General features: G+C 48.7%; 1 protein-coding gene and 2 long non-coding RNA genes across 4 annotated transcripts in view; 2 read left to right on the top strand and 1 right to left on the bottom strand.

Moving 5' to 3' along the window:
* The window catches only part of LOC144178895 (uncharacterized), a 191,553-nt gene extending 182,716 nt beyond the window's left edge, over positions 1-8,837 (bottom strand). For both annotated transcript variants that reach the window (XR_013324090.1, XR_013324089.1), the window contains exon 1: positions 6,079-8,837. This is a non-coding gene — a long non-coding RNA (uncharacterized LOC144178895). The remainder of the gene's footprint in view (positions 1-6,078) is intronic.
* The window catches only part of LOC144178893 (uncharacterized), a 145,640-nt gene that overhangs the window by 129,092 nt on the left and 3,246 nt on the right, over positions 1-13,302 (top strand). The window lies entirely within an intron of this gene.
* On the top strand, positions 1,525-4,008 carry LOC144178891 (zinc finger SWIM domain-containing protein 1-like). Its single transcript, XM_077707040.1, has one exon. It carries the CDS (start codon positions 1,525-1,527, stop codon positions 3,748-3,750), a length of 2,226 nt encoding a protein of 741 aa, XP_077563166.1. The 3' UTR covers positions 3,751-4,008.

Genomic DNA, 13,302 nt, shown 5'->3' with positions numbered 1-13,302 from the left:
ATCTCTCCCATCTCCCTCTCTCTCTGCTGCGCGGACGCTAGAGCGGCCGGTCACACTCTGCCCGTCACAACCGGCGGCAATTTCGTTCGGAGAGATGGCAACACTGCAAGCCAGAAACAAAAATGGCCCCCAAACGCTTCTTCTGGGTAGAGTGAACTAGAATATTTCTAGTTCACTCTATTCTGGGTGCACGAAATGGCGGTACTCTCAAGCGTAGCTTATTTAGTGACGCTATCGACACAGGGGTGGCGGTTTCGCTTTTCGGCTTTATCTAGCTGAGAAGGAGTCACCGCGGCCGGGATTGAACCTCCGTCCTCGGGAGTGGTTAATTTTAGGCAGTGTCTATTCTGCCGGCAACCGGGAGAATTTCTCAGGGGGGTTTCTGCCGGCAGTCGCTTCCTATTGGCTCTCGGAAGTCACGTGACAAAGTGCCGGAGAGAAAAAGGCCCGTAGTGCCATTCTTGCCCGTGCGTGAACCGCTATTTCGTTGCGTTCCCTACAACTCTGTTACAACTCTGTTTTGCTGCTTTGCGGCAGTATTTGTGTGCCCGTAATTATCAATTGCGGGCACGCGACGCCAAGGCTCGAGTGCTTCGCAAATGCAGGAGACGGATACCGGCAAAGTGCGACTTGCGGTCGGAGATCGCTTCCGCAGTTTTGATGAACTGGAAGCGCGGATCACGCAGTACAGCGAAGAAAACTGCGTTCAGTTATGGAAGAGGGATGCAAGAACCATTGCGGCGGCGAAAAACCGCGTGGGAAAGCTTGCCAGCAAGATGCCCGAAGGATTAAAGTACTACCAGATTCGGTACTGTTGCATCCATGGCGGCGCGAAGTTTGTCAGCACGAACAAGGGAGCACGGAAATCATCGTAAGTACTTACACACGGATTTTGTATATCGCGCGCTGTTTGCTTGTTCTTCTATGCCTGAACTGTCTTGGTATTATACAGCAGCTGCAGATCGGACGCAAATGTAAGCATCCGCTAATTCCTATACTGATCGACACGGTGTCGTCACGCAGGCGCCACGTTCCAAAAGTTTGCGGTTATAATTCGCGCCTATGAGATACAGCGATCCACTCGGAAGACCAAAATAAACAAATTTTCATAGCTGGGGGGCGCCCTTGTTTAGCTTAAAATGCATTCATGACACCCTACTACTGGTTAATAGTTACCCTGAATAGAATAACAATTGTCCCGCTTTTTTGTTCAACATTCATACTGCCATAACCTACACTTGATGAGATTGAGTTATGCAGCACTGTTAAACTTCCTCATCCATAAGTTTCTAGTTGAGCTTAGTCCTTTTAATGCATACCCTTGTTTTTCTTTTCATCGTTTTTCCTAGGACGTTCAAGCAAGACTGCAGCTTCAACGTCTACATTGCTGCTGAAAAGGAGGGGCAGTTCCTGGAAGTGAGGTCTCTCGACTTGACGCACAATCACCCTGTTGACAAGGAACTTTTCAGACACCTACCACAACAGAGAAGACTGGCACCAGATCTTCAAGCTAAGGCTCGCGAAATGCTGAAGTTGAAGGCCAACAAGGTGATGGTGAGAGAGCAAATGGAAAAGGAGAGCGGCGGTGCTGTACTTCTCAAGGATCTCTCAAATATCGCCGCGAAAGAAAAATTGTTGAAACCGAGGAACAGCTTGCCTGAAGTTGTACGCATGCTGAAAGAAACGCATCAGGCAACAGTCCGTTTGCTCACTGATGAAAACAGCGACCTCCAAGCTGTTTACTTTCAAGACGAAGAAATGAAGAAATCATTTCATTGCTGGCCCGAAGTAATATTCATCGACGCGACCTACAAGTTGCTTGAGACACGAATGTCGTGCTTTCTGGTCATCATTGAAAATGGTAATGGTGAGAGTGAGATTGTTGCTGTTGGGCTGTTTGGAACTGAAGATGCCCATACTCTTCGCTGGTTTTTTGAGGTGTTCAAAGATTTGAACCCCAAATGGGACTCTGTGAGGGTGACCATGGCGGACAAAGACGTGAAGGAAAGAGCCGTCATAAGAGAGCTTTTTCCATCATCGGCACTTCACATATGTGCTTTCCATGTGCTACAAGCTTTCCGTAGAGAAGTAAGCATGCAGAAGTTGGGAATTTCAAAGGGTGAGCAGGAGACTGCATTAGACATTTTGCAGCAGATGGTCTACGCAAAAAGTGAAGATGCCTACAATGAGCTCTTCGCCTTGCTCCAGAAAACAGCGGCACCAGGAGTAGTGGATTATTTTACTACAAACTGGCACACCATTCATGCAGAATGGATAATGGGGCTTAAGTGGTCTTGTGGTAACTTTTTCAACTCGACTAACAACCGTGCAGAGTGCTTAAACTCAAAGTTAAAGCAGCTTGTAGAACGCTTCAGTTCGCTTGAATTGTTTGTTGAGCGATTCTTTGCAATCGTCAACACACAGCGCAACGAAAAAGCACACAAAGCAGCAGTTATGCTTCAAAAGAACCCAGTAGTGCCAAATGGTGATGAAGCAGCCAAGATGTACACAAGCCTGCTGACGCCATATGCATTTCGTTATGTCAGCCAAGAGCTCTGTGCCTCAGTGGCGGCTAAACACAAAATCAGCTGTGCCATTGCTGATGGCAAGGTGAGTGCGACCACTGCAGATTGTTCTTGCTCTTTCCGAAAAGCCATGCTGTTGCCTTGTCAACATATCTTTGTCCTACGTGAGGCATCAAACATGCCAAAGTATGATAAGGAACTGTGTGCTGAACGCTGGTTCTTGGATGTCTATATAGCAAACAGCCGGCTAAGGCAGGACAATGTGTGTGGTGACAACGTGGACGTGCAAGTCAGCACTCGCAGCAACGAAAAAACATTGTCGGCACACCAAAAGTTCAAAAAAGCCGCTGGTGTTGCGTCAAAGCTGGCAAGCATGGCATCAGAATGCTCCACAAACACGTTTAAAGAGAGGCTGTCTCTTCTAGAGACGATTCTCGAACAGTGGAAGAATGGTCATGAGGTGGACATCTCCGCACGTAGGCCCTCACATCACCTAAAAGCTGTTGTTGCGGCTGAGACTACAAGTGCAGAACACTTGCAGGAGCTTGCACTGTGCAGAGCTGCTGAAGAGGAAGGACCTTGTGAGGAGCTCCCGGAAGAAAATATTGACATTGCCGAGTGCTCATGTACCCCACCCAGCAATGCACAGGTGGAAACCTGCAGAGATGAAAATTCTCTCTCGCAAGCCTGCACTACAACCAGCAACGTTGCAAACATCAAAGTGCCAACTGCGATGAAGAGATGTGGCCGTCCAAAGGGGCATATGCTCACTGTCGTTGGGCTCCCGCGAAAGCGGAAGCGAACAGAAAGTCAGAGGCCATTCTCCGAGCTGGCAGTAAACGAGAAAAAGCTAGCCGTGCTAACTTGGCTCGTAGGGGCGAAGACAGCAGCAGAAGCTATCAAAGGGAAGTTAATTGATGAAGACTGTGTGGAAGCGAGGCCGGAGGAAGTGCACGATGGCATTCGTGATGAGATGGTGGACATAAACATTGTGCGCCGCTTTTTCACTGATGATGCTTGGGAAGCTGTAGTAATGGTCACTAACATCAAAAAAGAAGAGGATTGGAAGTGTGCTCAGTGCAAGACAGAATTAGATGACTATGAGTCCATTCTTTGCGACTGGTGTTTGTTGTGGCACCATCTTCCGTGTGTTGGGTTGGCCAAGAAGCCCAAGTCAAAGCTCTGGAAATGTGGCCCATGCACGGCCATTGCTCGTACAAAGTAGTGCTAATCGTTCACTCTGTTTACTTTGCCTTTCTGTAGAGTGTACATGTTTTTCTTTGAAGGAAGTGCTAATTCCCTTCATTATTGAATTATTTTTCGAGGACTGTGCAGGCGAATTATTTTGGACTGTGCAATAGAAAGGTTTGCTGAATGCTTTTTCTGTAAAGTGTATTTTTTGGAAGGAAGAGCTAATTCCCTTCATTAGTGAGTTGATTTTTGGGAGGGGGCAGGGGACTGTGCAATAAAAAAGTTTGCTCCATGCTTTTTTCTGTAAGTTGCTTATGCGAGTGCTGACACAGCTTCATAGTTTTTCTAACGAAGTCCACTGCAGTGAAATAATGCTACTTTGTATATTATTCTATGCTTCAAGTTGCCTAACGTGTTGGGTAAATACTACCCAATGCCGCATTACTGGCATTAACAGAAACACGACGAAGAAACGACATGGTAGGCACGGTTGTATGCTTCAGCTAACATACAGACCTGTTAACGGTGGGCTCAGGGGGCTCAAAGTTTACACTGCAGCTTGCCGATGAGCGGGGTAATTATTGAATTGGTTTGAAGTTAATGCTGGCGTCTATGAGCGATTACCTTTATGGCTCGTAGACAGCCGAATGTGGTTGGCTGTATCCTCGCGTAAATATTCCCGAAAGTGATCGCCCATGTATGTAGGCAGCTCATTCAGCCACAAGCTATTCAATTCTACTATCGTGAAAGTGTACCCGAAAACGATAACAGCCTGTGAAGGCAGCTCATTCTGCCACCTCTGCGGGGCTCTGCCCAAAGATCAAGCGGCCGCACATCGCGGTCAACCCCCCCCCCCCCCCCACCCCCCCCACACACAGATAACTGCGCATGCCGACGTTGAATGGGCGCTTACTGGAGCAACGAATCCCAAACATTTTTCCGAACGTTCAACGAAATTTTACAACTACTGAAAGCGCTCGCGCGCGACTATTGAGCAATCGCGATTTCAGTGGGCAGAAGTGCCGCCGGCGTAATTAAATTACCGGCGTTCTATAGGCAGGCAGGCTGCCGTGAAAAATTGCGTCATAGATTTCTCACGGCAGCCGGGATAATTATGAAAAAAGAATTCTCCCGGCACTTTGTCACGTGACTTCGGAGAGCCAATAGGAGGTGACTGCCGGCAGAAACTCATTTCAGAAATTCTCCCGGTTGCCGGCAGAATAGACACTGCCTTAATTTTATAATGTAGTTCAATTCTAACCGATGAGGCAAACTTTACGGCGTCCTTAACTTTCATTTTGGAGTACGAATCGCAGAGAAAGGATGTCACCCCTCCCACCCCACCGTTCCCACTTCCCCTTGAGCTTTTTCATTCACCGAGTCCACATTTGTCTTATAGTAAACTAATACTGCTCAAAAATTTTTGTGGTGAGCCTTTTGGGGCCTTCCCCCCACCAGGCCATAGCGTATATGCACCCATACGTCATAGCACGTGTGTCGGCTCAACTGTTTCGATTTCCACAACCGGAAGTGAGAAGAAAACTATAACAATGGCGCGGCCAACCAGAAGATTCATCAAAAGAAATACCGAGCATTTCGCCAAATTCAAGTTGCACTTGGGCACGCATTCATGTGTCAATTAATCTTGAAGTCAGAGTTCTGAATCGGTTGATCAAATGAATAAGTTAAGCGTCATACAAATCACTTCCGGAAAGAACGATGCCCTGCAACAGGTACTGAGTAACGTCATCTGAAGTCTCTTAAAGGTTCAGTGAAGCAAATTCGCCATTTTCGGCTGCATTGTGCAATTTGACCCACGGAATCCATTATTTAAATCCATCAAACCTGATGCGCTGTTTGCGGCAGCCGTGCCAACTACCGTGATGAAGTCACACCGGATTGCATTGTGCTTTCATGCTTATCTGAGCCTTCAAAATTCAGATTTTGGCAATCCCATGGTTAATGCCGGTTTTTTGTTCTGTCACGCGCAGATTTCACGGGATAAACATTTTAGCAATGAGCTAAATGTGGCCGTACAGTATTGCCAGTGTGTCGTCGTAGCTGACGTCAGCAAATCGACTTGGCCGTAGGGAAACGACACTTGCGAACGCACTTTTAGAGTTTAAAATAATCCGTTTAAATCGATTGAAAAATCGCAGAACTGGCCTGCGTATTCTTGCTCTAAAGAAGTAAGGTAATCAGACAATGTCTGCGTTCCCTTCCGGGTCACTTTAAGCATAATCGTACAAAAGAACTACGCGAAATGCACAGCACACTATTCTTCGCCACTGTCGTAACGAGCGTCGAGCATAAAACCAAGCGCGTTGAACGCGCTGTATAGCTGGGCATTTTCAATACGTACCTTGAGAAGAACCGGTGGCATTTGATGTCTATATCCATTGACTGATCGCTCGCCACGCCTGACTAGAGCGCAGCAGCAGCACCAACAACAGCGGCAGAAGCAGGAGCAAGAGTGGGGCAGCGGACTACGCGGCAGAATGGGCGGGGAGAGCGCGGCCTGCGTTATCAGTGACCGTGCTATGCTGGTAAGCGGAGGCTGTTTCGGCTCACACTAAACAAGACATCGCCCTGGCCGTCAGCTCGCGCGCGAACTCGTTCCTCAGGGACTTCTCGGTACAAGCAACGCTGCGGTGAGCAAGATAAGCCCATGTTCGAGACTCACTCGCGCGCTCCCCTCCTGCAAGACAAAAGGAAGTTGTCCGGGAGGAAAAGGGGCTGGGGGCGCGCAGGTTTACGCAGGGGCCGAAGAAGAATTCGCGGCGAAAGATAAAGCGAAGGTGGGCGGCTCATTTCGGACGGCTCGTGTGAAAAGGATGGCGCCGACAAACGGTTTACGCGGTGAGCAAGAAGAACGGGGGGCTTGGACACCGGTCGCGACGCCGTCCTGAGTAACGAAGCACTTCGATGAGTAGGGCAATTTCGACCGCGGTGACGACGACGTGGGCTCGTGCCGGTAGAGAAGAGACACAGGGAATCGGCGGCGGCAGCGACTGTGGCCCCGAGGAGCGGGCCGATTTCACGGAACGGCGGGACGCGGTCGAGTGCGGCGTCGGCGGAGGCCCGCACGTGGTCTGAAGAGCGCCCGCGGGCCGGGCCGTTCGAACGCGATTGTCAAAGGGACCATAAAACGTCCGAAAGGAGGGGGACGGGACGTCCCGTCGTAAAATAAATGATCCTCCCGAAAGAGCCCTCAGCTTAGGGCTGAGAGCCACCCTCCCTCCGTGCTCCCGACAGCCACCGTCTGCGATTCTGAGGATGCCCCGCCGCCACCGTAGCTGCCCCAGGGAAACGCGACACGTGCCCGCTGTTGGTGCTCTTTATTTTGCTCACAGCTGGCAATCCTTCGTTAGTGAAAGAAGCGGGCTGTCCTCCGCCTTGAATGTCGCCCACGCGATAGTGAGCGACGACCACGCGCATGCGCTGTCAAAGCGAGGGTCGATGCTCGAAGATACCTCAAAACGGGAAGCACTCGCTCTGGAGACAGCCAGCGGGAGACCAGAAGGGGTTTTCTCGGCCATATGGATATGCTTGCCGGGCTTTGTCTCTCTGCGACCGGAGGATACCGCTGACAAAAGAGACGCGCACGCGTGCTTGAAGAACGGTCCCGCTGTAGTCTTCTCGGAGCTTGTTTGCCTGTTCGGGATGGGCCCCGCGCACAGCGTGCGGTGACGAGGAGAAAACGGCCGCCGGCTGCCCCTTTTTCTCTTCCGCCTGATGGTTTTCGGACGGCTCCGGCAATTTCACAGCGCTTCGCCTCGCAGTTTTGTGCGCTGGCGGGCGCGAGGGGACGCGCGTGCCCATGCGAGGAAAATGACAGCGTCGGCTTCCTGACGACCGAATCAACAATTGACACGCCACCACTATGGCCCGCGCTCGCTGCTGGCGCCGCTGCGTGCTTTGAAGCCGTGCGGAAGCTCTTGTGTGTACAAGCTACAAAAGGCGCACTCTTGTAGACTCGCCGTGGTCACCGCGCGGTCGGCAATCGCACAAATGGGAAGGCCCATTGACAGGAGTGGATGGGACACCTCTTTTACCGCGTGCGTTCAAAATTGGCCCGCGTGTACATTACGCGGAGAACTGCCTCGCCCGCCTGGAACGGCAATGAAATGCGTCGTTCGGCGTTGGGTTTCTGAAGATGAGGTGAAGAAGACGTTGCATTGTTTGCCTTTTTTGGAACCATCTTTAAGAACGCTCGTGCTCGTACATTTCTCTACTGTCTACGGAACAGGTGGAATTGTTATCGCGTGGCATGTTTCAAGAACACAGGTCGACGTGGTAGTAGCAGCTGAGAACGCGATTTGTGGCGTTGTTGGCATACGATGTGACTTTGTTAACAGCGTCAGGTGTGATTTCAAGGCGGAAAAAATGTTGACGTGCCACGCATTATAAGGGTACCTTGTGGTCATTCTGGACGCCAGTTTTCTTAATGTACATCTCTTTCTGAGTGGTGCCATGGGTATATAAGCCTGCGCTGTCTTCTTTTGGATTTACTCTATGTACATAGGCAACTACGGGTCATTACCGCTCACATCATCATCACGCTGCCTTGCGCATGCAGTATAGAAATGTGACATGCACGCGAGCACGCTCTGTTTTTCAGCTCTGTTGAGTCAAGCTGGCAAAATCGCCTCCAACTGTGAAGTGTATTGCGGGCTCCCCCTTCGCACCACTTGACGTGCGTGCTGCATAATGACTACCGGCGGTGCTTAAGGTATCGTAGGTGGTCATTGTTTGAAAGGACTGTTTACAGATCGGCTGGGTGGGCACGAGAGGGCTTCGCGGCTTCCCGACTTAATGTGTCCGTGATGAGTAATGTGTGACGAATGGGCTCTGAAGCACATGCTCACAAGCACAAACAAAATTTAGCGCGCAGGGATGGGAAGTTCTTTTTTATTGTTCAGCCAATGGAACGGCCATTCGCCCTCTACACGTATTGCGTCTTCCAAACTGGACAGTTTTGTTGCATATATGAATTCGAATCCGAATGAGTCCGAAATATACACTTCAAATTGCGCGGGAGCGAATAAACACCTTTAATTTCGAGCTCGATGGCTTCACCTTTCAATTTTAAAGAAGGCAACTCCGACATCTCATTTTGGCTGTATAAATCACTCGACGGAATGTTGTCGGCGAATAGAGGATGCCCCGGGCATTGACTTGCTAGCGAAAAAATTGTAGCACGTATTCCACGCAAGTCGCAACAACACTTCTCGCCACAATGCAGTGCAGGGGAGTCACGAATCGCCATTCTTGTGAAGGGCGCATTATTAAAGCGAAGCTTTCTATTCCCCACTGATGGCGTCCGGTGCATGACAAAGCGCACTGCAGGAAAGCCAACTTTCTCTGATGTTGGCGGTGATAGTGGATGAAGTGAAACATGGCTGAAACGCGATGCTTCCTCTTGTCGAAAGTGGTTACGCCCGAAACGCACTGCCTACTTTACGCAACTGGCTCTGATAACATTCACTGACACAATTAAAACTATTATTGACTGGGTTGCTGGACTGGGCCTTGTTGTGTGATTTTACAAAGATGTTTGACACGATTATACATAACACATATTTTGTAAATTAGAGTCGCTCGGATAATGTGCGCCCGTCTAAAATCTTTTACGTCGTTATATGGCTAACCGAAATCACGTAGTACATATAAAGATTCCTTATCACAACCTGCAACTATTATACCAGAGTTGTACCGCAGGGTTCCTGCCTGCCATCTCCTTTTCGTGATGTAATATCAATGATTTGCACGCTTGCCTTAATTATACTAATTGCCTCCTTTATGCCGATGACACCACGCAATTTCGTGAGGACGTAAGCTTGAGCAGTGTAACAGAATGACTAAACAACGATTTAAGAAATATTTCGCTCTGGTGTGGAAGTACCCAGCTTCATATAAACCCCACTTAAACCAGCTTTATAATCTTTCACTCACATCAAAAGCAATTTCCTTTAATTCCATTTGCTATTCTTCGCAAAAACAGCATAGCCGCGTTAAGATCTGCGGTATCTCTACTAATTACTTTAGACCACAATATAATGTTTAACCTGCTTGCTAAATCAATCACTAAGAAGATATGCTTTGGTATCCGCGTTTTGTTGCGGTCCTATTTTAATTTCCCTGTTCACGTACTTCGTTTGCTTTACTTTGCCTTCGTTCACAGCGGAATTATATATTCTATTTCATCACGAGGAAACACTTACTGGCATTGTCTGGCATTTAACACTTACAAAACCAAGCAATTCGCATAATCTGCTTCAGCACATACACGGCTCCTATATATCCTGTTTATAACAGTTTGAAAAATCTTTCCACTCAGAAGCGTAGTGCTACTTAAGTTAGACTACTAATTTATCGCCTTCACTCTCATGTCACCGTCATTGATGGCTTTGCTTAGCTTTGATGTACTGTACCAGATTTCCTGAACATCATAGCCTTCTCCTCCGAAGGCACGCACTAATCACGGGAAACGTACAGTTCTGCTTCCAGGCACAACAACCTGAAACACAATGTAGGTTGAAATTAAATTGTTTCGTTCCTTAAAGGGGTCCTGAAATACCTTCCGCCGATGCATGGATCTACATGTAACCAAATAAGACAATGTATTAGCAATCTCCTCCCGCAAGAATTTTGTTAAAGCGATGAGTATTAGCTGAGAAATCGTAAATCAAAAACCGCGCATTATCGTCGCGCCGCGTTTCCTCCTCTTTTCAACTGTTGACGGCGCGGAGCACTGCCTCCCATGATGCTGCGCTAGTCAGCGGTGACGTACTTCCGCATTACGCTCCTCCGACTGCCGTCTGCTACGGGCAAGTTTTGTTGACACCATGAATTCCGCACTCCGCTGAAGGATGGATAAGCGAACGAAAAATCTGGCCGCATGTGTGCGGTGGCCTGGCCTTGCCCTTTCGCGGTGTGCGTTGCTGCAGTGCAGCACGTGACTCTTAATCGGCGGCGAACTCGCAGCCGCTGGGGAGGATCTTGCGCTCGGTCCCTTTCATGCACCGCGCACTGTTTATCCAAAAAGCGCCGTATCAGATGTGGCCCCGCTGGTGCCGGGTCTTATTTTGCGGTGGTGGTAATTCCTGCCGGCGCCATGCCGGCGACATTTTAAGCCGATACAGAACCCGTGCACAAAACGCTTCAATCATGTGACCAGTTCAGCTTGGGGCGACGCGTGGTGGAGAGCGGCAACGTTGGCTAAACATGCTCCGGCGCGGCTCTGAGCTTTCTAGCGCTGGAGCGAGCGCCTTTCTTTGACGATCTCAAACATCGGTTGCCTTGGCAACAAGGCACAAACCACCCCAGAGGTCTGTTACGGTTGCGTGATCCCGGTTCAGCTTGGGGCCCCACCTCGCGGCATATGGGCACTGCAGGCATACTACTCACTCTCATTTGGAAGTGCGAGATGCGTTTGGCATTACAGGAGGCGATGGTGTGTGTGTTGTGGACGCCTTTGTTTCGCGATGAAATGCGACGTTGTGCTTCTACGGGTGGATAGCGCTTCCCATGGCCTGGATTATCTTTCTCGAGCGACGTACGACTCAACCTCGCATGGGGTATGTGCAGTGTGCGTGGCTAAAAGCCATCTCGGCTTGCGCGCCAGAGTTAAGTGACTTGCTGTTCGTCCCCGCAAACCGTGCGCGAGGTGAGTGCCGAATTTACGAGGGGCAGGAGGAGGCAGCCCATCGTCTGTCAATCGCGGTTCAGACTTGCAACGCATGTTGTGACGTTGTGTTCGTTCTAAACGCATCTCTGGATTGTTTTGAAGTGGAAAAAAATGTATCCGTCAAACCTGGGCATTCGGCTCAGGGCGTTCTCTGCGATTGCACGAAAGAAGTGCCACGGGGCTTCAACGCTTTCTTTATGGGGCGTACTCCGGTAAGAGAATATCCATGTCGTGTTATGGCCGTGTTGCATTCAATACGAACGGTTAAGCGTTTGTTTACACTTGTTTCGTTTGTCGTAAAATGTCCAAGCACTCCGGCACTACGCTGGCAGATCAGCCGGCGAGTCGACGCTGAGCAGACGACTCATCTCTTTGCCGGAAGTGCGTGAAAAAGCCGCCCAATAGCAGGATGTCTAGCTCATGACGAACATCGGGGAATCGATGATGTAGACATGTGAAGATGGCGGCGTCCAAAAACACGAAGGAAAGGGTGAGAAAAAAGCGACAAACTTTGCAACAAAAGTGTGAGCTTTCCGCTGCGCGTAAAAGAGTAATACTTGGCCCAGATGACCTTGACGACCCAATCTAACGATTGCGCTACTTCATTTAGTGTGCTCAAAATGCCTTTCAGGGCCCCTTTAAGTTCTTTTCACCCTAGATTAAAAAGCTTTTTCTTTGAGAACTATTCGAAAGTTCGAATAATGGTACTTAACGCATCAGAGTGCATATTCATTATGTAAGCATTGTTCGTCGCCTAAACACTCCCGGCACCATGTTAGTTTTTACTTCTGCCATGTTTTTGCTTTTCTGTTGCATAACTTCCACTACACAACTGTAATCGGATGCTGCTGCACCTCTGTGAATTTATGTACTATCTAACGTTGTTACAGGAGATCCCCCGAGAGTGTTTCACTTTGAAACCTCCTTCTGTACCAATCAATGTATTACAATGTACGAGCTATATTTTTCAATAAACCTTCAAACCCAAGCAATGGGTTTTCACAAAAGCACATCAAGTGCCTTAAGAAAAAATAGAAGTTTTCCGTGGTCGGAATCAAACACCGGTCCCTCGCGTTATGAAGCCAATGTCTATCCGACTGCGTCATTCCGACATGGTCGAAAGGGTTTGGATTTCAGACTTTTGCTTTGAATCAGGCTACATGGGATAAAGCTTCCCGTTTCAACCATCTTTCTCTTAAGAAAGAGGATATGATTTTTTTCCTGAACTTCTTCGCAAATTCCTTAAGGGGGGGTGGGGTGGGGAGGGGGGGGGGTGTACTGACACCGTCTTCCCGTTCCACCTACGACATCACCAACGACTCGCTATTGTTTTAACACAATTCGCTTGTGGTGACCTGCTGGGAGGGCTCTCTTTCGTTAAGTTGTCTTTCTGTCATTACGCACATGCTTGCAGTGGGGAACCCTTCACCGGGTTCCTCAAAATGGATGGTAGCGGGTGTAAAATACCGCAGCATCCTATGTACTGCAAGAAAAAAAAAAAACCTCATGTTTTCAGCAGAACATGCATACCAAGACAGTACTAACTTTAATTTGCTAATAGTTATGACGTGGAGATATTAAAGGTGCATGCGTTGCAATTTTGTCACAGATCCCAGCTTAGGAGGCTGGTGAACAACAGGAATTAAATAATAAAAATCCGACCATGTTAACTTCAAACTACATTTTAAGGTTCGGGGCAGGAATGCCGGAAGATGTACATTTCGTGGCTTTGATGTGGCTTTTGAGACTTCGTCGATTTCATGATGAGAGAAGAATATGAAGTTCTCACACGATAGTTTCAATTCCCTCTTTGTTCTCCCAATAATGCCCATGAGCTCAGTCAACAATGTCACTTCATTATCACTAGGGCTGTTCGTTTTCGAGTAAAACCACGTT

Source organism: Haemaphysalis longicornis, unplaced genomic scaffold, assembly GCF_048455015.1.
Source record: "Haemaphysalis longicornis isolate Haplotype H1 unplaced genomic scaffold, Haemaphysalis longicornis Haplotype H1 scaffold_4, whole genome shotgun sequence".
Classification (NCBI taxonomy): domain Eukaryota; kingdom Metazoa; phylum Arthropoda; class Arachnida; order Ixodida; family Ixodidae; genus Haemaphysalis; species Haemaphysalis longicornis.
This window is presented reverse-complemented; position numbering and strand designations above follow the sequence as displayed.